General features: G+C 47.2%; 1 protein-coding gene and 1 long non-coding RNA gene across 6 annotated transcripts in view; one reads left to right on the forward strand and one right to left on the reverse strand.

Moving 5' to 3' along the window:
* LOC141144440 (uncharacterized) overlaps positions 1-15,842 on the reverse strand; it is a 73,680-nt gene extending 57,838 nt beyond the window's left edge. The window contains exons 1-2 of the long non-coding RNA XR_012244407.1: positions 15,610-15,842; positions 15,274-15,512 (exon numbers count right to left, since the gene is read on the reverse strand). This is a non-coding gene — a long non-coding RNA (uncharacterized lncRNA). The remainder of the gene's footprint in view (positions 1-15,273; positions 15,513-15,609) is intronic.
* A 340-nt stretch (positions 15,843-16,182) lies between these two features.
* The window catches only part of CBX3 (chromobox 3), a 29,307-nt gene continuing 17,942 nt past the window's right edge, over positions 16,183-27,547 (forward strand). Inside the window, exons 1-2 of one of the 5 annotated variants that reach the window (XM_073630140.1) lie at positions 24,017-24,117; positions 27,263-27,293. Coding sequence is in view for 1 of the 5 variants with exons in the window: in XM_073630137.1 (XP_073486238.1) it covers positions 16,294-16,326 (33 nt within the window). In the remaining 4 variants the exon portion in view is untranslated. Of the gene's footprint in view, positions 16,327-23,963; positions 24,118-27,262; positions 27,294-27,547 lie in introns of those variants that run through there. The other 4 variants (XM_073630137.1, XM_073630141.1, XM_073630138.1 and 1 more) reach the window with 4 other exon arrangements.

Genomic DNA, 27,547 nt, shown 5'->3' on the forward strand with positions numbered 1-27,547 from the left:
TCCATCGGATTTTCCGACACACAAAGTTGGACAGCAGGAGATAAAATTTTCCGACAACAAAATCCGATCGCGTCAATTCCGACCGTGTGTGGCCTGTTCCGACGCACAAAGTGCCACGCATGCTCAGAAGAAATTCCGACACGGGACAGCTCGTTCTGGTAAACGTAGCGTTCGGAATGGATACAGCACTTTCGTCACTCTGCAATGTTCAAAATGGTTTAATACAGCGCACTCTCTTCTTCTTTATAATGTGACAAGAATTAAGTAGTTTTGCTGCTCATATTTACACACACTTCTCACAAACTTATTTCGTTACTATTTATCGGGATTCCCTCAATATATTTTGATTTCTCACATCTGACAACAAAATTTTTTTTTTTTTTTGGACTTTAATGTAGATTCCTTTTTTGTGTTTCTCTTTTTTATTTATTTATTTTTTTTTGGTGATTTTGATTTGTATTCCCGAAAATGTTTGTGTGTTTTTTGTGACAAGTTCCCACAACACCATTGATATGTTGTTCTATTTAATCTGTAGGAGATTGTTTGGTGTTGTTGTCCCTTGTTAATTTCACATTGTACTTTAGAAATGTACCTGAATCGTCACCAACAAACTGTCCTTTTTGGATGAAAACACACACAGGAGAGTAGAATTTACCCAAAAAAATGTTAGTAAGGGCTCACAACTAAACAAAGAGGGAGGCAACGCTGGAGAAACTGCAGAAGTGGGCGAAGCCTTGGACCCCCGGGGCAGACATCAATTATTTAAAAGCAAAATTGGTGGCCTGAGGAGTCCATATCTAAGGGAGGGCAGTCTGGTCCAGAAGTCCCAGAGATCCGGAAAGCAGCAGATGACATCTGTGTCCCCAGGCTGTGGTCATACGAGAGACTGCAGCTTTTGTCAGACCAGACTGAACCCAGGGCAATCACTCTTTGGTCTTCCTTCCACGCTTCCTTACAGGCTTTGGCTGTGGTGGTGGAGTTGTGGCAGCAGGAGGAGGAGGAGGATCGTTGATCTCAATGACATCCGTCTTGTGTGTCAGTTCCCCACTCTCCCCCTTACGTAGGACTTTATAAATCAGGTCCTCAGAGATCTTGCGTTGACCCTCCTGCATGCCCTGCAATTTGGTGGCAGCCATGCAGGCAAAGGCCTCTTCAGGACTGGGGAAGGCTCTGAGGGACGCCGAAGCCTCCTGGATCAGCCTGTATGCTGAATCCTGCACGGGACTCGGAGTGGCCTTCCTGGCTCGTTTATATGGCAGGCGGAGGGGAGGGACCTGAGACTCAGTCAGGCTGCGACTTGTCCCAGGCTTCTCTTGGCTGACACTTAGCCCCGCCTCCTCCTGGCTGCCACTAATCCCCGCCTCCTCCTGGCTGACACTAATCCCCGCCTCCTCCTGACTGCCACATTCCACAGCCTCCTCCTGGCTGAGGTCTTCCTGTGTATGAAAAAGGGACATAGTTTTAGTTTTTTATTCATCAATCACACACAATTTTCACCTCCTGACTGCTGCAAATTGAATGTTAACAAATATAACAGACTATCCTTCTGAGCCCAGCAGTTTTCATTCTTTTCCCAATTTTGGGTGCCCACTACTGTCTATTGATATGTAAAGCACTTTTTTTAATCAGCAATTAGTGATCAATAATAACATCTAATAAACATCATTTATTTATTGACCAGAAATCTGTAGAACAATGCTATACCTGGCTCCAGCTGGGTTCCTCCACTTCTTCCTGGCTGGAAGGCCCAGGTTGGACATCGGAAGCCTCAGCTGGGATGGAAGGAAGAGTGGAAGGAAGAGTAGAGAGGGATTCCCTGACTCCAGTGTGGTCTGACAGAAATCGCAGTCTCTCATAGTACCACAGCCTGGGGACATAAATGTCATCTGCTGCAGCTCCGGATCTCTGGGAATCTGTGACCTTCTTGCGCTCCCTAAGATAAGTGCTCCTCAGGCCACCAATTTTAGCTTTCAAATAAGGGATGGTTGCTGTGGGGACCACCGGCTTCACCAACTCCAGCAGTTTCTCCAGCGCTGCCTGCCTCTTCTGTTTGTGATTATAGTGGGGGTGTCTCACTTGCCACAGACAGGGCAGCTCCCTGTACTTGTCTATGAACAGGGGCAGGAAATTGTGGTCGTTGAACCCATCCATTTTCTCTGTAAGACACAACACAAGACAAAGCCTAATGTCAGGCCAAACTCCCCTAATCTTGTTACAATATAGGCTTCCATTTCGAAGCAGTATAGGCCCAAGTTTAGATCCTACCTTCGTTAGCACGATCGGCGTCTCCGATGCTCCTTCCTCCGCTCACAGATCGTACGTAAGACGCGCGCATTACGATTTATACACACTGCGCATGCGTATAACTCCGCCCGCCCCTGACGTTCTTTCTATTCTATTCCCCGCCCCTTTTCGTTCGGCGCAGTGGGGGAAGAGCACATGGCGGATAGACAGCAGGATCATGCTAATTGTAGCAACGAGGAGGAGGAGGAGGAGGAAAGGCTGGAGCCTGAAACGTCCCGATCCAGAAATAGATTAAAGGACTCAAATATGTCCTTTGGGGAGATGGTGGACATCCTGAAGAAGGCCGACTATGATGGAAAGTATGGGCCTTACCCCAACCCCACTGTCCGAAAGGCCAAGATCATGGCGAAAGTGGTCAGGAGTCTGCACCGGAAATTCGGGGTACGACGATCGAGAGATCAGCTCAGGAAGCGGTGGTCGGACCTGAAATTACGAGAACATGAGCAGTACAGAAAGATCTGGAGAGTGCTGCAAAAAAGTAAGTAGTTGTGCTGTGTTCCTATTCTTTATGTTTATTACGTTCGTGCTGCTCCATGTGCTTTTAGGAACTGTTGTACAGTTTAAAATGGCAACTTTCATGTTCATGGGCACATTATTCGTTCGGATCACACATTGTTATTTCGGACGATAAAATACCATTGTTTAGGCCATATGCATTTGGCCACCATTTTGACGCCCTATACTTGTCTTCAAAGAATTGGGTTGTGTAGATGGCTTTGTTACTATAATGAAATGCAAACTAGATTGTGTGTAAGGAGAGGACACTGAGCAGCTGTTTTCACATCTGGACACTGGAGCACTATAGTGTGGGACACAAGAACACCATTTTTATTAGGGGGGCCACACAGGTGCTCCAGTGTATACTATAGGGGGGGCTACATCTGTGAAGCTTTTACCAAACAGGTAAAGTATTGCAGCTTGACAAAGGGCACTAAAAAAGCTACATCTTGGAACTCGGCTAAAATAGACAATTGTACCCCACTTCCAAGCAATGTTTCATCTTTCTAGTTCTGCCATTAAATATCTGTGTGCTAATTATACCATTTTTGTTTTACATAGGGGAGAAAAGACTCGGAGGACACCCCTCATCCGAGGAGACCAGAGTCCCCCCCCCTCTGGAAGAAGGGGAAATCCCCCCAACACAAGATGAGCAGGAGGATGAAGACGTGGTGGAAGTAGTTACCACAACAGGTGAGTGTCTGCGACCACAGGCTCAGATAAGAGATGGATTGCGGCATTTTTTTGAAACCTAATTTATTTTGGGGTTCCTCTCTTTTTAGGTGATCGTGAGGTTGTGGATGAAGATCCTTTCACATCCGAAAGTGCCCAGATCCTGATCGGGGAGACCATGGGGTGTAATTTACAATTGGAAAACATCAAGCAAAACATCAATGATGTTATTCCAAAATATAAAAACATCATTGATGTTTTGGGGCGAGTTTAAAACCCCTCCCAATCACTTTCTTCTTTTGTGTGCTACAATGTGCAAAATGTTTTTGTGATTTTTCCCAAAGCCAAATTTGGAGGATGCACACAGTGTGTCAACATGTGCTATCTGCCATCACGGGAGATCAATGCACGCGTTTTGGGGGTGCAACCCCTTCCTCAATAATAAAGTAGCGGTGAGGAAGGGCTTTCTCCCCCAAAACACGTCCCTTGATCCCCCGTGATGGCAGATAGCACATGTTGACATTGTGAAATTTGTGTGCATCTTCCAAATTTGGCTTTTCCAGGGGTGATTTCCCCCCATCTGAACGCTATATCAAACACAGTTCCTAAATACTCATGTCTGATATTGCCTTCCAGTTCTACCAAATGTGAACTTTGTAAGATCAAGATTTGTGTCTTTCTTGTGGGTTTTACACAGGCCTGTTTTCTATAAAATGGACATTTTGATTTTGGATAATGACACCACAAAAATTGGTATACAACAAACATGTTGGTTTGTCAGAAAAACCTTTGGTAAATGCACATGTGATTGTGCTGGTATTAAAAAGATTGTTCATCAAGAATGTGTGGATTATTGTCTCAAGCTACAACACTTTTGGGGTGATGTAACTGTTGTTTTATGAGAAAATGGGGGTTATTTCCTAAGGGCAAATCCACTTTGCACTACAAGTGCAGTTTCAGTGCAGTTGCAAGTGCACTTGTAGTGAAAAGTGTCTTTGCATTTAGTAAATAACAGCCAACAGTGCTTTGTATAAGGTTACACAATCACGACATTTTCTGCACTCCACACATTTCTGTCAGGGTCAGCTAAAACAAACACAAGCAGTAAATGTCCACAAAGAAGAGCCTGGGGGGAGATGCCTGTCGAGAACTTGAGGTCCTGCAGGCTTCTCCCTGTGGCCAAATACCGCAAGGTAGCAACCAACCTCTGCTCCGGAGTGATGGCTTGCCTCATGCAGGTATCCTGCCTGCTAATATAAGGGGTCAGCAAAGCCAACAAACGGTGAAACACGGGGTCCGTCATCCTGAGAAAGTTCCTGAAATCATCAGGATTATTCTCACGGATCTCACGGAGCAAAGGCATATGACAGAACTGGTGACGCTGAAGCAACCAATTCTTGGTCCATGAACTCCTCCCCACCCTGTTCATGGACTGGACTTGTGTCAAGGTCAGGACCCCAACACCAAGCCCCCGCACAGCACGAACTGTACGAGGAGTACGCATACGAAACATGGCTAGAAAACGGTCGGCTGCTCAGAACGAAGTAACAGAACGCACTGAAGAACAGCAAGGCCTGTGAAGAGCGACCTGAAAAACAGCAACGAGCGGGCAAGATCGCACAGAAAACTCCGATACGAACTGACTGCACGCACTGAAGAGCAGATACAAACCCACAAGCACAAACTGAACGGCAGAAAACGATCTGAAAGCCACGAGTCTGAAAAAGCGCGAATCGTCTCTCACCAAACTTTTACTAACAAGAGATTAGCAAAAGGAGCCCAAAGGGTGCCGCGCTTGGTTCTGAACCGGCCTTTTCTAGTCTCGTCGTACGTGGTGTACGTCACCGCGTGGTTGTCGATCGGAAATTCCGACAACTTTGTGCGACCGTGTGTAGGCAAAACAAGTTTGAGCCAACATCCGTCGGAAAAAATCCTAGGATTTTGTTGTCGGAATGTCCGAACAAAGTCCGACCGTGTGTACGGGGCATTAGACTCTCTGGGACCAAGATCTTGTCTTTGTACTGGAACAACCCATTTTGCAAGCTTACATCGACTTCCATAGGTGGAGACAGATTCCTGGAGGCCTGTTTAATTTGGGATATGATATCCCCCTGTAGCAACAGAAAATTTCCAGCAGGAAGGATGGTGTCAGAAGGTAAAGGTTCCTCGGACTCCTGGAACATGCGGGATAATGCGTCCGACTTAGTGTTCTTGGAGCCAGGTTTGTACGTGATGTGAAACTGGAACCTAGAGAAGAACAGAGCCCACCTTGCCTGCCGAGGTCTCAGTCTCTTGGCTGTTCTCAAGTATTCAAGGTTCTTATGGTCGGTATAGACCAAAATGGGATGTGCAGCACCCCCTAGGAGATAACGCCACTCTTCCAATGCGGCCTTAATAGCTAGAAGCTCTCTGTCTCCAACGTCGTAGTTCCTTTCCGCAGTGGAGAGTTTCAGAGAAAAAAAAGCCACTGGATAAAGCAGAGACTTGGCACCTTGCCGCTGAGAGAGTACTGCCCCCACTGCAACCTTGGAAGCGTCCACTTCAAGGACGAAAGGTAAGGCAGGGTTTGGATGCTTCAGGATGGAGGCGGAGACGAACAACTTTTTAAGTTTGTCAAAGGCAGATTGCGCCTCGGTAGACCAACAGAAACGGTTCCCTTGCTTGGTTATTTCGGTAATTGGTGTAATAATTGCAGAGAAGCCTTTAATAAATTTGCGATAAAAGTTGGCGAAGCCAATAAAGCGTTGGACCCCTTTTTTATCGGAGGGAGCAGGCCAGTCGAGGATAGCTGCCACTTTTTGCGGATCCATTTTAATGCCGTCACTAGAAATGATTAGGCCGAGGAACTGGATGCATTGGCGTTCAAATTCGCACTTTTCTAATTTGGCATAAAGTTCATGCTGCCTGAGCTGGGTTAGTACATTTCGGACATGCCTGCGATGTTCGATGACTGAGGAGGAGAAGATCGAAATATCATCTAGATATACTATAACGTATAAGTCCAGGAAGTCATGGAAAATATCATTAATGAAGTGCTGAAACTTTGCAGGTGCGTTGCACAGAACAAAGGGCATAACAAGATATTCAAAGTGCTCGAACCGGGTACGGAAGGCAGTTTTCCATTCATCTCCCTCTCTGATGCGGATTAGGTTATAGGCCCCACGGAGATCGAGTTTAGTGAAAATTGTTGCTGAACCCAGTCTTTGGAAGAGTTCAGGTACCAGAGGTAAGGGATAGCGATTCTTGATAGTAATTTTGTTTAACTCTCTATAGTCGATACAAGGCCGAAGGGAGTGGTCCTTCTTTTCCACAACGGCCACACGGCCGGTGACGTTGAAGGACGGATGAATCCTCGCCTTAAGTTCTCATCAATATAGGTCTTGAGAGTACCCAGCTCCTGCTCTGTTAACGGGAAAATTCGTCCAAAAGGAACTTCAGACCCAGGCAAAAGTTCTATCGGGCAATCGTAAGGTCTGTGAGGAGGAAGGGTTTCCGCCCCCTTTTTACTGAAGACATCAAGAAAATCCCGATACGGAGTGGGAATCCTTGCTGCGATTCGGTGTCTACGTCCAGACACGAGTTGAGAAGAATCAGTAGGAGTGCTGGGCAAACAGTATTGCTGATAATAGTGGGAGCAGAACTTAATTTCCCTGGACACCCAATCAATACTAGGGTTATGGGCTTGTAGCCACAGCATTCCCAAAATAATTGGAAAAAGTGGAGAAGCGATCTCCCTTGGATCAGGTGGAAGCATGACCACGGAGGGAGGAGATGAAAGTCCAGTAGCAGAAGCAGCTAGAGGGTTAGCAGGTGAGGAGAGCACCTGGACTCTTTCTTCCAGCCTAGTGTAGCCTTCCTGAAGGCTCTTTACAGCTTGAGTGAGACCTGCCAGGTGTCTGCATAGCTCCTCCATGGGAGGGGATCCCTGCTCGGGCTCGGACATGGCTGTCCGATACTGTCAGGCTTACACGTACCTGACTGACGAACCCGGTATAGCAGGGGAGGCCTCCCGTACGAATCTGGTTCCTGGGCCCTCGTAGTGTAAACAGAAGGTACAGGAGCGCAGAGTGGTAAGAGAGCCTGGCAGGTGACTTGCAGAGGTAAGGCCCAGGATCCTGATGCGTATGGTCTGGAAGTCCTAGAAAGTAAGGGTCTAGGCAGCTGGTGCAGAGCAGGAGCAAAGTGGGCTGGTCCAGTCACAGGCAGAGTTGGCAACAAACGGTAAGCGAGGTACAGAGGAGCAGGCAGGCTCAAAGTCCGGGTCACAGGCAGGGTTGGCAGCAGGCGGGCAGCGTGGTACAAAGGAGTAGGCAGAGTCGTAGTCAAGGAAAGCCGTGGTCAGGTGCAGGCGGATAACAAGAGGAGTCCAAAGGCAGGCCGGGGTCACTTAGGCGATCAAACAGGCAAACAGGAAGCAAACTCTCATCTGGGACAGTCTATCAGCGAGAGCATTACAGAAGTCTCCTAAAAGTTCCTTAGCGTGCAGATTGCCTTCTGGTTCCCAGGAGTTATCTTCTGGTCCATACCCCCTCCATTTGATCAAATATTGGACTTGATCATGTCTCTTCCTGCAGTCCAGGATTGCTTCCACCTCAAACTCTGTCTCGTTGTCCACAATTACAGGTTCAGGTGGGCCGGCATTACGACCCGAAAAGGAATTGGGAATAGCAGGTTTCAGCAAGGATACGTGGAAGACTGGGTGAACTTTTAATGTATTGGGTAGATCCAGTTCATAGGTCACATCATTAATTTTCCTTTTGATTGGAAAGGGACCCATGAATTTGGGACCCAACTTCTTTGTGGGACAGGCCAACTTTAAGTTGAGGGTGGACAACCAAACCTGGTTGCCAGGTTCCAGAATGAGTTCTCCACGCTTCTTCCTATCGAACATCCTTTTATTATATTCTTGGGTTTTAGCCATGGTTTCGCATAGTAATTTATTATTGGTGACAAAGAAGTCCATTGTTTCAGAAGCGTGGTCAGGTGCAGGCGGATAACAAGAGGAGTCCAAAGGCAGGCCGGGGTCACTTAGGCGATCAAACAGGCAAACAGGAAGCAAACAGGAACTCAGGAACTGGGAGCTGCAGATCGGACAGCACCGAGCAGAAGATTCCAGCAGACTAAATAGGGCGGCTGGCGCCAAGCGCTGTGCACGCCTCGCACAGCGGCGTGGACCGGCGCACACTGGAGCGCCCAATAGCCAATCTATTCGGAGAACTCCTCTGACAGGGGGTACCAGGTACCAGGTACGTGATTTTGCCTGCCCGTGCCATTCTGCCGCAGTATATCTGCGTTAGGCGGTCGGCAAGTGGTTAAAGAGGACAGACTATTATGGGAATCATGGGCCGCAAAATGCCAAGTTTGAGGTTCGTGGACACAGGAATCGTTTGTATTAAACATTGTTCATGCGACCACTAATACGTCGTTTTTGGCAGATGCAGGTTAACTACATTTGTTCAGGCCTATTTTGATTAAAATAAGATTATTACATTGTTATCTAGATGTGTTTGAAACTATAATGAAAGACAACTTTATTCAGTGTCAGGAGAGGACACTCAGCAGCTGTTTACACATATGGACGCAGGAGCACTAGTGTGGGACACCATAACACCCTTGTTATGGTGTCCCACACAGGTGCTCCAGTGGATACTAGGGGTCTCTCCATGTGTGAAACTTGCACAAAACAGGGAAGTATTCCAGCTTTTGAAAGGGAAACAAATCAGGTATTCAGCTTGGAACTCTGCCAAAACAGACAATTGGAAGACACTTCCAAGCAATGTTTCATATTACTATTTCTAGCCTAACATATCTGTCTGCTAAGTATACCTTTTTTGTATTCACATAGGGGAGAAAAGAAAAGGGACATCTGAGGACACCAGTAACTCCACACCGAATGAAGAAAGGCAACTCACCACACACCCTGAAGATGTGGATGCAGATATTCAGGAAGTGCTGGGTGATGTGGTAGAAATGGTGTCGACAACAGGTCAGTGTCTGAGACCACAGCTTCAGGTAATAGATGGATGCCTGCATAATTATAATACATGGTGTGTTTTTTTATTTTTAGGTGATGTGGATGTTGTGGAAGAAGAAACTCACTTCAGCAGTGCAAGTGCACAAATCCTGATCAGTGAGATCATGGTTTGTAATCGTGATTTGGAAAAGATGAAACAAAACATCCATGATGTTCAAAAAAGACTGAGCAACATCATAGATATTTTAGGCAAAATCTAAACAAAAAAAAAAATTTAAAGTTTTCGTTATGTTGTACGTGTTTTTACAGTTTTAAATGAATTGCAAAGCCAAATTTTGAAGATGCACACAGTGTGTCAACATGTGCTATCTCCCATCATGGGATATCAATGTATGCGTTTTGTGGGTTCAACCCCTTCCTCCAAACTAAAGTGGGTGAGAGGAAGGGGTTGCACCGCAAGGTGGCGACGAGTCAATTAAGCAACCAATTCTTGGTCCAAGAACTCCTCCTCCCCCTGTTCATGGACTGGACTTGGGCCAAAGCAATAACTCCAAGCCCAACAACAGCACGATCTCTCCGGTGAGAATGCTAGTAAATGAACGGCTGCTCAGAACGAACTGATAGAACGCACTGAAAATCAGAAAAGAACTGACAAGCATGACCTGAAAATCAGAAATGACCGGACAAGCACGCACTGAAAATCAGAAGCGAACTATAAATAGAACGCACTAAAAAACAGAAACGACCTGACAAGCACGCACTGAAAAACAAATATGAACCGACAAGCACAACCTGAAAAGCAGAAACGAACTGCAAAGCACGAGGCTGAAAAGCGCGAATCGTCACTCAACAAACTTCTACTAACAGGAGATAAACACGAGATTAGCAAAAGGAGCCCAACGGGTGGCGCATGACTATTGGGCTTCCTCGGCTCGTCGTACATCTTGTAGTCACTACGTTTGTAATTGTTGGTCAACATTTGTGTGACCGTGTGTATGCAAGACAAGTTGGAGCCAACACCCTTCCAACAAAATTCCACAGTTTTGTTATCGGAAAGTCTGATCATGTGTACGAGGCTTTAGGCTTAGATCGAAAAGACCCAGCCGAATGCTTAAGTTACCGCCCAATTTCTTTCATTAATGTTGATCTTAAAATTAATGTTAAATTATTGGCAGATAGACTTTCAGTCAGTTATTCCATCTATTATCAGTCTTGATCAGGTTGGTTTTGTCCCTACTTGCGAAGCACGAGATAATACTATTAAAATAATATCGCTTATCTCTCATTGTCAATCATGAAAGATTCCTCTCTGCCTTCTCTCACTTGACGCGAAAAAAGCATTTGATCGTCTAGAATGGGCATTTTTGAAAGCAACATTGGAGCAAATTGGTTTATCCCAGAATTTTATACATAAAATAATGGCTCTCTATTCCTGCCCTACAGCTAGGATTAGGGTAAATGGTGTACTCTTGGATCCGTTTCATATATCTAATGGGACCTGTCAAGGATGTCCTCTTTCACCGCTTTTGTATAAACTAGCAATGGAACACTTGGTGGTAGCTCTGCGTTCTAACAATTCAATACAGGGCGTGAACATCGCTGGCAAGCAATATAAGATCAGCTTGTTTTCGGTTGGTCTTCTGCTTCATATTACCAATCCGCTAGTAGCCTTCCCTTCTCTATTAAAGGAATTGGAATTATTTGGCATCTTAAAGAGGAGGTCAAGCCTGAAAAAAGCCAAAAATGAAAAGTCTTCAGCTACAAATATTGTAGCTGCTGACTTTTAATATTAGGAGACCTACCCGTGTCCAGGAAGCCTTTGATATTGGCACCCTAGCCGATCTTCGGATCGACTCCCGGGTGCTGCCGTTGCCATTCCTGCTAAGGGAACACAGCAGTGAAGCCTTTTGGCTTCACTGCTGGTTCCCTACTGCGCATGGGCGAAGCGCTCTGCGCTTTCTAAATGGCCCAGCGTCAGGGGAAGGAGGACGGGGGCCGAACTTCCGGGAGATTGGGCTGTGGCCCCGTCTCCAGAAATGGGGAAGGGGACCTCTCAAAAATAGGTCCCCGTTCCCCCCCTCCCCCCTGAATGGGAGGAAGCGTATAAGCGGGAGTTCCACTTTTGGGTGGAACTCCGCTTTAAGTAATTTTTAAATTAATGCTGCTAAAGCATATTGCTTAGCTATATCACTACCTGCAGGCACTCAAGACTCTATCCCAGATAAATTCCCATTTCAGTGGGTGCAACACTCTATCAAATATCTAGGAGTCCAAATACGGTCGCAACTTCAAAAACCGTTAAATTATTGTCCGTTCCTGTATACCATGGAGCAGCGCTTTTAGACATGGTCATCTATGTGTCATTCCTGACTAGATGGAAGACTATCTTCAAGATGGATATCCTCCCTAGATTTCTTTACATCTTTCAAACAATTCCAATTCGGAATCCCACGCTTATTCTTTTGACTGGCACGCTCTATACTACTCAATTTCATTTGGTCTAGATCGTTGGTTAACCCATGGTCCTTTAAAGCGGTGGGTCATTCTTGAGTCTGACTTATCACCAGTACCACTGATTTTTCTTCCACGGCTGCTTCCAATGGACCGTCAAAAGAAAAAACTATTTTTTGTTGCGCTAAGGAATAACAGCTGTATGCACAGGCTATATGTAAAATGGATGGGAAAGATAAAACAGTCCAGGAGCAGTATACTGTTGAAGGTAACAGCAGTAGGTAAATGTACAGTTGTCCAAAAGGTAAAGTTCCTGGTGTGGGTATATGAGGTGGGGGGGGGGGACTGAGTCCATGACCTGGGTATGTAACCTCAGGGGGAAATGTACTGGGATGACACAGGAAGCAGCATGCTGAAGGGCAGAAAACATCTTTGGAGAGAGATACAAAAGAGAGTCAAAGCAGCGCCAACCTGAGTGCAGTATTAAAACACACACATTTTAATTTCAGTAGAAATGCACTCACTCTGAGTTCGGTGAAAAACAGGCACATCAAAAAAATAAGTCCGGGTGGGCCGTGAAGTGGGCAGCAGGGCTCCAAAGGGGGCGATCCTCTTATGCTGTGTGGTCCCGTCTGGTGGCGCCGGTGGATTCCAGTTTCCCAGGCTAGGGTCGATGAGGCGCAGCAGGGATCGTCCGACCAATTGGGTCCCGGGTCGCGGAGTGATGACGCTAATGGCGTGCACGCATTCGGGGTATGCGTGCTCCTTTGTTTTTCACCGAACTAAGAGTGAGTGCATTTCTACTGAAATTAAAATGTGTGTGTTTTAATACTGCACTCAGGTTGGCGCTGCTTTGTCTCTCTTTTGTATCCAATGGACCGTCCGCCTCTTTCACAGTTGACACTCCCACTCTCCTCACTCTTATACATCTGGGACAAGGCTATCACTATATATAGTCTATCTTCGCACCTCTTACCCCGATTCTGGGCAATTCAGTGTTTTTACCCGGGTGGTCAGATAAGGGTTTTCTTTGTTGGTAACCACTACATCCATCTCCTATTCAACATGCACTCACTCTGAAGGGCCTGAAACCCCTGAGTGAGCTTAGCTTTTTCTCTTGCGTTGGATGAGGAGACTTCAATACTTACAACTAAGCCATTTTTATGATGGATTGGGCAAAAAGTGGGTTTATAGGGACATGACCAAGTTTAAGAAGGTGTGTCTTTCTGATCAAAAATGTACACATGCCCTTTCTAAAATGTATGGAATTCTCCTATCTCGTGCATTCCCCCACCGACCTGTCTATATCCGGGACTGGGAGCGAGAATTAGGCCATGAATTGGCTCCTGATTAATGGGATAAAGTCCTTTATCGTACATTTAAATCAACTTTAGCCTTCCACTCGTAAGAAAGAAACTATAAAATCATAACCAGATGGTATCATTGTCCGGTCCTATTAAATAAAATCAACCCGGCCATACCAGACCAATGTTGGAGATGTGTTAGGCCTAGTGGTACACATCTACACATGTGGTGGTCCTGCTTGGCAATAAAACCAAACTGATCTGCCATATTTTGTCACTTGATCACGGGCAAGATCTGGCCAGAGCCCCCGGAGGTTGCCCTTCTATCCCTGATCCCGGGATCTATTACATCCATGAAAAGGGAAATATTTAAATTTTTACTGATGGCAGGTAGAGCTTTGATACCCAGATATTGGAAATCGGCAGCTTTAGCCAACGAAAACAATTTTAAGTTCAGGGAGGGCTGGAGCCCATGGGTGCAGTCTCTTAAATCCCCTATGTTCTTGCCCTTTATGAGGTAATAAACATTGGCAACTTTTCATGAATAGTTATATCTCTTGGACCTACTGGGTCAGACACTCCGGGGTACTAGACAAATGCATATATACAGACACATATACATTATAATACATTATATGAGTTTATAGCCATATATATAGATCAACACTTTACTTAATAAACCTATAAGCATGGTTAGGCTGGCTCCCTCATTAGACACCTCCCCCTCCCTTTTTTTCCCCCTTCCCTCCTTTAATAGGTTGGAGAATGATGGCTTTGATAGCAATGCATCATATTGCAATTGAATAATTTTGTGTTGACAGTTGCTGCATGACATGATGATATGCAGTGGCGGCTGGTGGGTTCTTCTTTTTGGGGGCGGAAAACAAACACCCCCCCGGTGGAGTAGCATAGCACTGAAACAGCACCCCCGACCCCCCTATGGGTGGTCTGCCACTTACTCGCTCGTTGTGTGGCGGGGCTGTGGTGTCCTCTCCTGGAGTGCGGGCAGCCAGCTTCCTCTGCCGTGTGTCTCCTCTTCCGCCAAAGCGCTAGGTATCCAATAGGATCACCTGACGCTTTGGTCAATCGGGAAACAGGTCTCACAGACCTGCCTTCTGATTGGCGGGGAGGAACTTTAGTGTGATAATAGCCTCTGGCTCTAATCAGGTGCTTCAAACCCCCCCATGGAATCCATGGTCCAATATGTAAATCAGGGGCCAGACACGTGGATAGGGGAGGCGGCGCCCTTGAACCCTCTTTGGACAGGCCGCCACTGACGATATGCAAACAATTTTAGTTTTGGTAGCTAGCTTTAAGTAGAGTTAACCATAACAAATAGATTTGTTGATGTTATACCCATATTTTTTAACAACAATAAAAAAGTATTAAACAGAAAAGCAATCCACAGTGGGTTGCTCTTTTAGAGGGCTTGTGTAAGGGATTGTTAGAGAAAAATATATATATTTTTGGGTATATAAATAACCCAAGGTCGGACTTTAGGGGCACATTGGACAGTGATAAGTATAAAAAAAATATTAACAATACATGATACAAAAAAGCAAAAAAAAAAAAATAACAATACATGATACAAAAAAGCAAAAAAAAAAAAGAATAAAGAACTAAAAGTATATGATACACAATACATGACAAAGATGAGTATGCATGATATACATGGTAGTGAGCCCCTGTGCATCAACGCGTTTCGCTGTCTAGCTTCATCAGGACACCCAGGAGTCATTGAAAAAGAAAACAGGTCTCACTATCTAAAAATTAAACATATAAGTAAAATTTCATATAATGAAAACATATATTTAAAATAAATCATCCTCGCATCTGAAGGACATACGTGGCACACACATGAAAAAAATACCTTGCAAGGGAGTCCAAAGAGAGACTAATCTCACCCCTTAAGCCTCAAATGTCACCCTATATAGTATTTTGGGTGCTTGGATGTTTGCAGCCTAGAGCCAACCAGAACAATTCATATATTGGTATAAATCATTAGGAGAACCAGGGCACATAAGATATTCCAACAAAAAAGTACTACAATAAAATATAAGAAATACTCACTGGCTCAAGCACATATATTGAAAAATTGGCAGGTGACAAATCTCCACAAGACAGGAGGGAGAAAAGGAAAGGGGGGTGATAATTTGGACTTGGACAATGAAAACCAAAACACCTTAAAAGTATAAATATATACTAAAGGCCAGCCAGATACACATGAATGCTCGATAAAGAGCCCAGGCTGCGATCAGCAAAACAGAGACCAAATTAGGTCAGGTTTAGAGTCAGTCACTCAGAGCCATCTGGAAGAGAAAAGACAAAACATATATGTATACTTTGAACAGGCATCGGGTTTATATAGCTTGTTATACTGATAGAGTTATCCCTGCTAAGGCTTACCATAGCTAATGATCCGTCCTGCATACCCCCCAAGAAAAGAATCACAAATCCACCACATTCTAGTAAGGCAGGGGGAACTATTTATAGCCCTCCAGGTGTGTGGGACCCATAGGCGTCGCCAGGGGGTGGCTATCGAGGCTGGAGCCCCGAATCTTGAGCCCATAGCCCCGAGTCTCAGTGGGTGTGGAGGAGAGACGAGCGGGCGGGTCGCGACTGCAGCGGGCGGCATTGGAGGTGGAGGAGAGACGAGCAGGCATGTACTGGCACTGAGCCATCGGTCCGCCACCCCCCTCCGCTCCTCTGACTCCTCGCCCCCCCCCCCCCAAGAGCTCACCTCTTCTCCCTGCTTAGTTATGCAGCACAGCTGCATACAGACATGATCCTTAGGAGTGGACACTGAGACGCTCATCGTACGATCCAGAAGACATGCAGCCGCACACAGCTGTGACATAACCTTCCTTGGCACTGTTCTCTTGTTCTTTCCTTCCCCCGCTCTCCATCCTGTCTGCTGCCGCAGAGAATCTACATGAGAGCGGGGGAAGGAAAGAACAAGGGAACGAGTGCCGAGGAAGTTTATGTCACAGCTGTGTGCAGCTGCATGTCTTGTGGATCGTATGATGAGCTTCTCAGTGTCCACTCCTAAGGATCATATCTGTATGCCTGCCTGTGTACTGTCATGTCTGTATGCCGTGCTGCATATCTAAGCAGGGAGAAGAGGTGAGCGCTGGGGGGGGGGGGGGGGATAGAGGAGCATGGGGACCAGAGCAGTGGGGGGGGACCAGCAGAGCACATGTGGGACCAAAACAGCATGCGGGGGATCAGCGGAGCATGCAGGGGACCAGCACAGCACACAGCACATGGGGGACCAGCGCAGCACATGGGGGACCACAACAGCACGCGGGGGACCAGAGCAGCACGCGGGGGACCAGAGCAGCACGCGGGGGACCACAGGAGCAAGGGGAACCAGAAGATCAGGAGAGGAATGCAGAAGCATGTGGGGGAACAGAGAAGCAGGGGGAGACCAGAGAAACACGAGGGTACAGAGGAGCATGGGGGGGATCAGATGAGCATGGGGGGAACAGAGAAGCAGGAGAGGAACGCATAAGCATGTGGGGGAACAGAAAAGCAGGGGGAGGACCAGAGGAGCATGGGGGGACAGAGGAGCATGGGAGGAACCAGAAGGAGCACGGGGGAGGGGACAGACAGCTGACTCAACAGCTATGGCCTATGGGAGATCTCACTTCTGCCTAGACTTCTTGTCCCATTACGGGGAGGGCACCGAACTGATTCTTTGCCCCAGGTAAAATAATGTCTAGCTTCCCCACTGGTACTACCTATAAGAGTACCAGTACCAGCCGTTCTACGCTAATAAAGTAGAACGGCTAATGGCTAGTGAAGGTGGAGGCTTGGGTGGCCATCGGGGTTGGCGGCCGTGGGTGGGGGGGGGCGGGTTTGGCCGGCATGGGTGAGACCTGTAAAAGTTGGCCGGTCTGGATGAAGTCCAGGGCCAAATTTTTGTTCCAGTCCAGCCCTGGAGACGAGCGGGCGGATGAGCAGAGATGACATCATCTCTCTCCACCCACCCGTCACCACTCTTCCGCCCTCACAGCCGGGACTTCAACGTGGGAGCGATGTGCGGCGGGGAGCAGAGAGATTACATCATCTCTCACTGCCTGCCACACATCAGCGCTCTTCTGCCCTCACAGCGCGGGCTGTGGACAATCTGCAAATGGTGGCAAGTGACAATCTGCAAATGGTGGCAAGTGACAATCTGCAAATGGTGGCAGGTGACGTGGCAAGTGACAATCTGCAAATGATGGCAGGTGATATGGCAAGTGACAATCTGCAAATGGTGGCAGGTGACGTGGCAAGTGACAATCTGCAAATGGTGGCAGGTGACGTGGCAAGTGACAATCTGCTAATGGTGGCAGGTGACGTGGCAAATGACAATCTGCAAATGGTGGCAGGTGACGTGGCAAGTGACAATCTGCAAATGGTGGCAGGTGACGTGGCAAGTGACCATCTGCAAATGGTGGCAGGTGGCGTGGCAAGTGACAATCTGCAAATGGTGGCAAGTGACAATCTGCAAATGGTGGCAGGTGACGTGGCAAGTGACAATCTGCAAATGGTGGCAAGTGACAATCTGCTAATGGTGGCAGGTGACGTGGCAAGTGACAATCTGCAAATGGTGGCAAATGACGTGGCAAGAGACAATCTGCAAATGGTGGCAAGTGACAATCTGCAAATGGTGGCAAGTGACAATCTGCTAATGGTGGCAGGTGACGTGGCAAGTGACAATCTGCTAATGGTGGCAGGTGAAGTTGCAAGTGACAATCTGCAAATGGTGGCAGGTGACGTTGCAAGTGACAATCTGCAAATGGTGGCAAGTGACATGGCAAGTGACAATCTGCTAATGGTGGCAGGTGACGTGGCAAGTGACAATCTGCAAATGGTGGCAAGTGACGTGGCAAGAGACAATCTGCAAATGGTGGCAAGTGACAATCTGCAAATGGTGGCAGGTGACGTGGCAAGTGACACGCTCAGGGCTCCCACTGATTCTGCATTATGGTGAGTTGAACCATTTCATTATATATTACAATATAACATAGAAACAATGTGCTTCGATCAACCTGACACCATATCAACCATGGTGCCATGATGATTGAACTGCCAACACCAGCCTTCCTTTGACCACAAAAAATTGCTTACCACCGGCATGCCCCCCCCCCCCCCCCCCCGGTTGGTGACCGCTGCTATGGGCTCTAGCCCCAGATCTTTTGCAGACTTAGCAACGCCCCTGGTGGGACCCGACCACAATAACATACACGTGGCCGCCAAGCGACTGTCACGTACCTGGTCGTTGACCCCAATATGCAGAGGGAGGCCTCTCTTACGTCCCTGGCTCGCGACTCTTGGTAGCGTGAACAGGAAGCACAGGAGTATAGGACAGCGCAAGTGCCTGGCAGGATCAACAGCTAGATGGCTGGTCTGGAGCTCCGGATGATGCTGAGACAACTGGAACAGCAGGTGGGATGCAGCAGACAGGAGCTGAAGCAGGCAAGCAGGGAGACACTCGCAGGGTGCAGGAAGACGGTCCCAGGGATTGAGACACAGGAAGGTCAGACAGGCTGGGTCATACACAGGCGGGCAGTACTGGAGCAGATACAGGAGGCTGAAGGAGAGTCACAGGACAAGCCGGGTCGGCAACAGACTGGTACGGATAAGCCAGAGGATCAGACAAGAGCAAGGTCGTGGACAGGCCAGGATCAGGTGCAGAGAGGCAAAGAGTAGTCACAAGGCAAGCCGGATTTCACAGGAACAGATCAGAACACACGGATATCTCTCAGGGAACGCTGTAGATCAGACAGTAGGGCTTCCTTGTCATAGTGAAGTTTAAATAGTGCGCCTGGCGCCGGTAATCGCGCTCGCACGCTCCAGTTTCGAGCGCCCGCGCACGCTTATAGGCGCGCATTTGCGCATACGCACATACACCAGCAAGCTCGCAACCCACTTGTATGGAACTGCTAGTCCCAGCAAGCCTTTCCTGATATTACCCCCCCAAGGGGCAGCCTCCGGATGCCCAACCGGGCCAACTATTTGGGGTGAGATCTCCTGAAAGACTGGATTAGTCTCTTGGCATGAATGTTACCTTCAGGTTCCCAAGAATTTTCTTCTGGGCCGTAAGCCTTCCATTTTAACATGAATTGTGTCTGATTACTTCTTCTCTGACAATCTATGATTGCTTCTACTTCATATTCTTCTTCCCCATTAACAATCACGGGTTCAGGGGGATCCGTATTTCGTCCTAGAAAAGGGTTAGCCACAGCAGGCTTAAGTAAGGAGACATGGAAAACGGGGTGTACCCGAAACGAATCCGGTAGTTCCAACTCGTAGGCCACCTCATTGATCCTTCTCTTTACTGAGAAAGGACCCACGAACCTAGGACCCAACTTCTTGGCAGGGCAAGCTAGCCTAATGCCGCGTACACACGGTCGGACTTTTCGTCTACAAAAGTCCGACAGCCTGTCCGACAGACTTCCTGCGGACTTTCGGCGGACTTGCAGCAGACTTTCTAACGAACGGACTTGCCTACACACGACCACACAAAAGTCCGACGGATTCGTACGTGATGACGTACACCGGACTAAAATAAGGAAGTTCATAGCCAGTAGCCAATAGCTGCCCTAGCATGGGTTTTTGTCCGTCGGACTAGCACACAGACGAGCGGATTTCGGGGTCCGTCGTAGTTACGACGTAAAGATTTGAAGCATGTTTCAAATCTAAAGTCCGTCGGATTTGAGGCTGAAAAAGTCTGCTGAAAGTCCGGAGAAGCCCACACACGATCGGATTACCAGCCAGCTTTAGTCCGTCGGCGTCCGTTGGACTCTTGTAGACGAAAAGTCCGACCGTGTGTACGCGGCATTAGATTCACAGTGGATAGCCATACCTGGTCTCTGGGCTTCAGGATTATTTCTCCTCGTCCTTTCCTATCAAATGTCTCCTTGTTAAGTTCTTGTGCTTTGGCCATAGTTTTCTGTAGTAGTTTGTTTGTGTTGAAGAAGTTCATGGTTTCAAGAGTGGTTGGCACCGAACATTCTGGGAGAGCATTAAGTAGGAATGATGGATGGTACCTACAGTTGGCGAAGAAGGGAGTCTGTTTTATGGAAGAATGAGTAGAGTTAGTATAGGCAAATTCAGCCAGTGGTAATAGAGAAATCCAGTCATTTTGGGAAAAAGAGGAGAAGCATCGTAGGTACTGCTCAAGAGTCTGGTTGGTCTTCTCCGTCTGCCCGTTTGTCTATGGGTGGTAGGCAGAGGAGAAGGACAATTCGATGCCAAGAAATTTGCATAATGCTTTCCAGAATCTGGAGATGAATTGTACTCCCCTATCCGAGATGATGTTGGCAGGGATTCCGTGTAGTCTGACAATCTCCCTGATAAAAAATTGTGTCGTTTCGGGGGCGGATGGTGTTCCTTTCAAAGGAATGAAGTGTGCCATCTTCGATACCATAGCTCATGATCCATCCTGCATAACCCCCAGGAAAAGAATCACAAATCCACCACATTCTAGTGAGGCAGGGGGAACTATTTATAGCCCTCCAGGTGTGTGGGACCCGACCACAATAACATACACGTGGCACAGGTCATCTGCCGAGCGACTGTCACGTACCTGGTCATTGAGCCCGATATGCAGAGGGAGGCCTCTGTTACGTCCCTGATGCGCGACCCCTGGTAGAGTAAACAGGAAGCACAGGAGTACGGGACAGCATGAGTGCCTGGCAGGATCAACAGCTGGATGGCTGCTCTGGAGCTCCGGATGATGCTGAGACAACTGGAACAGCAGGTGGGATGCAGCAGACAGGAGCTGAAGCAGGCAAGCAGGGAGAAACTCGCAGGGTAATGCTTTCCAGAATCTGGAGGTGAATTGTACTTCCCTATCCGAGAAGATGTTGGCAGGGACTCTGTGTAATATGACAATCTCCCTGATGAAAACTTATGCCGTTTCAGGGGCAGATGATGTTCCTTTCAAAGAATGAAGTGTGCCATCTTGGATAGCCGGTCTACGACTACAAATATGACAGTATGACCTTCTGCGGGAGGAAGCTCCACAATAAAGTTCATGGAAAAAAGTCTCCAGGACCTGTCTGGAACAGGCAAAGGTTTAAGCAGGCCCCAGGCCTTGGTTCGGTTACACTTGCTTTGGGCACAGATAGGACAATATTCCACATAATCTTTATAGTCTCTCGTTACCTGAGGCCACCAAAATTTACGCTGCACCAGGTCAGATGTTTTGGATGCACCGAAGTGCCCAGCTAAAACATGGTCCTGACAAAGTTCAAGTATGGTGACCCGGAGACTCTCGGGTATGAAGATTTTATCATTATGCCATAGTAGGCCATCTCTTGCAAGTATCTTTGTTTCCAGAGAGGGAGGAATATTGAGGGAGGCCTGCTTGACCCAGGCAAGTAGATCTTCCTGCACCAGAAGAAAATTTTCCACAGGCAGAATGGTGTCCGGTGATGCAGTTGTTCTAGAGTCACTGAACATACAGGACAAGGCATCTGGTTTTGTGTTTTTTGAGCCGGGCCAGTATGTGAAATGGAAGAAGAATCTAAAAAAGAATAATGCCCACCTGGCTTGACGTGGTTTCAATTGTTTTGCAGTTCTCAAGTATTCCAGGTTTTTGTGTTCTGTGTACACTAGAATTGGATGAGCTACCCCTTCCAGCAGGTAGCGCCATTCTTCTAGCGCAGCTTTAATTGCCAAAAGTTCCCGGTCCCCGACATCATAGTTCCTTTCCAGGACAGACAACTTATGGGAAAAGAAGGCAATGGGGAACAGGAGAGACTTGGGTCCTTGGCATTGTGAGAGCACTGCACCGACAACAACCTCCAAGTTAAACGGTAAGGTAGGGTCAGGGTGTTTTAATACCGAGGTAAACAGTTTCTTGAGAGAGTCAAAGGCTGCCTGGGCTTCAGGCGTCCAGTGGAAACGGATTCCCTGCTTGGTTAGCTGAGTAATAGGGGAAATAATAGCTGAAAAACTTGTAAACCTTTGAATTTCCGATAAGAGTTCGCAAATCCAACGAACCGCTGAATCCCCTTTTTATCTGTAGGAGCAGGCCAATCCAAAATAGCAGAGATCTTTTGAGGGTCCATCGTAATGCCTTTGCTGGAAATAATCAGCCCCAGAAATTGTATGCTTTGTCGTTCAAATTCACACTTTTCAGCTTTGGCGTATAGGCCGTGTTGACGTATTTAACATGTTTGTGATGACTGTCAATGGAGGAGGAAAAAATTAGAATGTCGTCTAAGAATGGTGAGAAGTTCCCAGGTGGGGGGGGGGGTGACTGTCAGCACCTGTGGGACCCACATCTAGTAAATATTGGCCCCTAGAGTGTCAGAGGGACGTTTTACCGCTGCAGTCAAGGTGTGCCTAGAATATAGGTAATGTGAGAAGCGGATCACTGTGGTGGCAATCTCCAAACCTCCAATGCACGTGGCTGGCAAAAGGGAGTGAATTGTGAACAGCGTGAATATTAGATAAATTGCAGACAGAGTGAATTTGAGGTAGATTGTGAACAGTGTAAATGTGAGGTGAATCGTGAACAAGAGGTGAATCGTGAACTGAGTGAATGTGTAAATAATTGTGAACAGTGAATGTGTGGTAAATTGTGAAGAGTGTGAATGTGAGGTGAATTTTGAAGAGTGATTGTGAGTTGAATTGTGGACAGAGTGACTGTGAGGTGAATTGTTGACAGAGTGAATGTGAGGTGAATTGGGGACAGAGTGAATGTGAGGTGAATTGTGAACAGAGGGAGTGTGAGGTGAATTGTGAACAGAGGGAGTGTGAGGTGAATTGTGAATAAGGATGAGCTCCGGCGTGTTCGCATGCTGCACGTGCAGAGCCCGCCAGGAAGTCGGCACGGCGCAGCGCTAATCACAGGCAGTGAGACATTTCCCGATCTCTGCAACAGCACATCGGGAAATGTCTCACTGCTTGTGATTAGCGCAGCACCATGCCGACTTCCTGGCGGGCTCTGCACGTGCAGCATGCGAACACGCCGGAGCTCATCCTTAATTGTGAACACAGTGAATGTGAGGTGAACTGTGAACAGAGGGAGTGTGAGGTGAATTGTGAACACAGTGAATGTGAGGTGAATTGTGAACACAGTGAATGTGAGGTGAACTGTGAACAGAGAGAGTGTGAGCTGAATTGTGAACACAGTGAATGTGAGGTAAAATGTGAACAGAGGGAGTGTGTGCTGAATTGTGAACACAGTGAATGTGAGGTGAATTGTGAACACAGTGAATGTGAGGTGAACTGTGAACAGAGGGAGTGTGAGCTGAATTGTGAACACAGTGAATGTGAGGTGAATTGTAGACATAGTGAATGTGAGGTGAATTGTGAACACAGTGAATGTGAGGTGAATTGTGAACACAGTGAATTTGAGGTGAATTGTGAACACAGTGAATTTGAGGTGAATTGTGAACACAGTGAATTTGAGGTGAATTGTGAACACAGTGAAAGTGAGGTGAATTGTGAACACAGTGAAAGTGAGGTGAATTGTGAACACAGTGAATTTGAGGTGAATTGTGAACACAGTGAATTTGAGGTGAATTGTGAACACAGTGAATTTGAGGTGAATTGTGAACACAGTGAAAGTGAGGTGAATTGTGAACACAGTGAATGTGTGGGGTACCTGTTGGTTCCAATCACGTGTAGAGCAAGAGGGGGGGGGGGTCACAAGGATGGTAGCAGCCCCCCATCTCTTAATGTGTGACATGGTGGGTGATGGTTGTGAGGTGAGGGGTTAACTCCTCCGCAGTGAACGGGTTAAGATTGGCGCCAGTAAAATCCCCGCCAGAATGCGGGGAGAACCCATTGTTCTCGCGCGTCACACGCCCCGCCCCCTCGCGCTCTCTGACGCTGTGAGTGGCGGATTCAGCCGAGTGTCGGTCAGAAGGGACGGCAGAGCGGCGGACGTTTCCTGACTGTACCGGAGAGGTAATTACCGAGCGGTGTGAATAGAGCAGGGGGAGTGGAGGCAGAGAACTGCTGCCCCTCCGGTTTGTACACAGAGAGGCGCTTCCTGCGGTTCGGTGCCTTTCCTGCGTTCTATGGAACGGGCGGGAAAGTGCGGCACACCGGAGGGAGGGTGGATGGTCTGTACACCGGGGTACTGCGCACACTGGGGTGGGGAGTGGGGAGGATGTACCTGACGGAGCACAAGTCCCAGCGAGCAGAGCTTGGCAGTGCATGCTGGGATTTGTAGTCCTCAGAGGTCGGTCCAGTCTGTGTGATGGGCTCATACACGGCCAGATACGGAGTAGGGAGGGGGTACGGCCCCCAGTCCAGTCGGTGTGATCAGCCCGGATCGGGGAATTGTGCCAGACACCCCATCGGGGGGGGGGGGGGAGGGTCGGCCATCTTGGGTAGATTTTGTCGATCGTTGTCTGCCCTGTATGGCCGATTGACTTCATTTCACAATCTATTCACAGAAGTGTCAGCTCCTCTGCACGAGTCCGGGGGGGGGATCAGTCACATGGCGGCCAATGGAGGGTAGGCTGCTGATGGAGCTTTATGAATGCATTGCCGGACCTGTCCATACACATCCCAGGAGGATCATTCCTCCCCCACCCCCCCTCATCCACGCTTATGTCTATGGCCAGTGCTATGCATCCCTACACTGAGTTACCCCCCCCCCCCCCCCCATGCAATGGAGGTCTGCCCTAAGCGCCCCCTTTTTCAGTGGATCTCGGTACTGTGTGCCCCCCCTCCCCCATATGCCCCAGTGCAATCAATGGAGGTCTGCACTAAGTGCTTCTCCCCCTCATGCAATGTAGGTCTGCACTTTTCACCTAGACCACTTTCCAGTGCAATGTCCTGTATGCCCACCCTAAGGGCTCATTCACACCAGGTGCATTGGTACAGTCACATGGATGTGGCGGTTTGTATTGTTTACAATCGGCTCTATTTTCAGTACTGTGTACCTCGCTCTGATTCAGTGGTGTGCCCTGGAAAAAAGTGTTTTTCAGCCCCTGCAGATTTGGAATAGGACAGGGATGTTTTCTTTAAATCCCAACGCCCACGTTCCTGTTGAAATAGCTGTGCATCAAAGTGGGTGCTGTAGTGACCAATATCTGGAACTGTTTTAAGTCAAAGTGTCACCAGCACACCGAAGATCTTCAGATTACGTCCTTTTTTTTTTTTTTTTTTTTTTTTTCTATCAGTGATCACATTGTTACAGCAGATAAGGTTTCGGAGCCACGCAGGACCCCTTCTATCAGGCATGAATGCTGGAAGGGGTCCTGCGTGGCTCAAACGTTGCTATCTGCTGTAACAATGTGATCACTGATGAAAAAACTTTGGACACAATCTGAAGGTCCTCGGTGTGCTGGTGCCTTTTTTTTTTTTTTTAATGCAATACTGTGAATGTTTGGTTCAATAGATGCTGCAAATGCGTTTTGCAATCAGCCTAAGGGCTTGTTCACACTACAGAAACCTTCTCCAGATCCGCTCCGGATGCATTTCGGCATCTGTGTTTGGCACGCTTTGATGTCTTTTTGGGTGCATTCCAGGTGCCCCCGCCCCCCCTTGCAAAATGACTTCTATATAGAAGTCAGTGCAAGCTTCTCCTGAAGTTGCCCCAAAGTAGCACAGAAACCTTTTTCTAAGTCAGTGACTTGAGTTGCTCCTATTAGACTGGTTCCATTGTACGGAATGGAGCACGACTTGTCAGGCAGCCCCTGTGTGAACCGGGTCTAAATGTAAGTAATGGTTGTAAATGATATAATTCACACTCAGTTTCTCTACATTTTTTTTATAGAGAATAGAATTGTGTGCCCTGAGGAATAGAAGATCCTCTGTACACTCAGGAGAAGGTGATGTGAGGGTGATACATTGTATAGACTTCACACATCACTTCTCCTTCATAATCCAAACATAGGAGGTCAGAGGGAATGTAGCCTGCACTCTGCTCCTCCTCTTCCAGAACTTTCCCTCCTATAGGCTCCTTTCATAAAGCCTCAGCACGAGGACCGGGCTCTTTATTTTCAGCCATGTGACTGTTGTCTTCAAATCCGATTGGACTCAGATGAAAATTAGCTTTTACAAATGAGGATGTTGTGACCTTAGCTGTGTATAGAGTAGTGTGTCCTGAGCATTCATGGGGGAGGGATTGTTTACCTTTGTGGCCCTTGTGTGAAATGTTAGTACATTGCTGTGGCCACAAAACAAGCATAATGATAACCTCTAAAGGCCATAGCTTGTTTACTACTTATGTCATATAACATACTTGTATCAAAGTATTGGAACCATATATATCTGCTCCCCTATGACTGACAAGACACATATTATGAGTCTAGCATACCCCTCATCCCGTAAATGCTGCCAGCAATTTAAAAAGGCTTTTTTCTTATGAGTAGGAATGTCCGTCTAACTGCCAGGAGTGGAAAAGGTCACTAGATGCAGGACACCCATTGGCTAATTGGAAATGTAGGCAGTGCTGTGATGCAGCATGTCCATGTGACTACAGACTTGAATGGGGGACAACACTGCATTCACAGCAGGATTATTCAGTGTTGTTGACCTGCAGAACGAAGTGGAGGATTGGGAGAGGGGAACTGACAGCTATTTAGGCTAGGCTCACACCTAAGCGGATCTGACAGCCACATTTGTGTGGGCAAGTCCTTTTGAATGGGCTGCTTTGACAAGGTTCCTACACATTTTTTTTAAAATGCAGCTAGAGGGAAATTGCTTGGTACTTTTGCATCATGCGTTTTCCCACAACTGAAAATGCGCTGCATTTTCAGATGTGTGGGGTGCCATTAAGAATGAATGGCAGCCCTACGTCTCTGCAAAGGAGCAGAGTGGTTTGGTTGCATTATACACTAGCCTTACACTCGGTTGACAGCTTCAGAATATTTTAAGATTGATAATTGGATGTTTTCTCTTTGTGTTTTTTATTTAAGTTAAAATTGTTTTATTTGCTGTTGGAGAACCGCTTACATTTGTTATCGATTGACAAAAGTGCTCTATTCTGAGCTTAGCTTTGTTTTCAAAGACCTGCCATATGTTTAGCTTTACGTAGTGTATGAGTTAAAGTGATATTAAACCCTTGGTGTTTTTAATTTTTTTTTTTTTTTTTTAGCACTTTCATTTGCTGATTTAAATAATTTCAGGTAAGGCTATTTCTAGCTTGGACCAGAGTAACTACATATAGAAGCTGGAATTCCCAGTGGTAGACTATGCAACTCCAGTGATCTCCACTAGCTTCCAGGTCCTGTGTCAATGGCTGTTCTGCTCCATTGTAAACAAAGGAAGTCAGCATGGGTGCCATTTAGAGAATGCGTTTTTCTCAATGATGCAAAGCATTCTGTGATTGGACGAGGTGGAGAGGCAGGGTGGTGATGTCAAGCCTGTCCAATTGGAGAAA

This window comes from Aquarana catesbeiana, linkage group LG05, assembly GCF_042186555.1.
Source record: "Aquarana catesbeiana isolate 2022-GZ linkage group LG05, ASM4218655v1, whole genome shotgun sequence".
Lineage (NCBI taxonomy): Eukaryota > Metazoa > Chordata > Amphibia > Anura > Ranidae > Aquarana > Aquarana catesbeiana.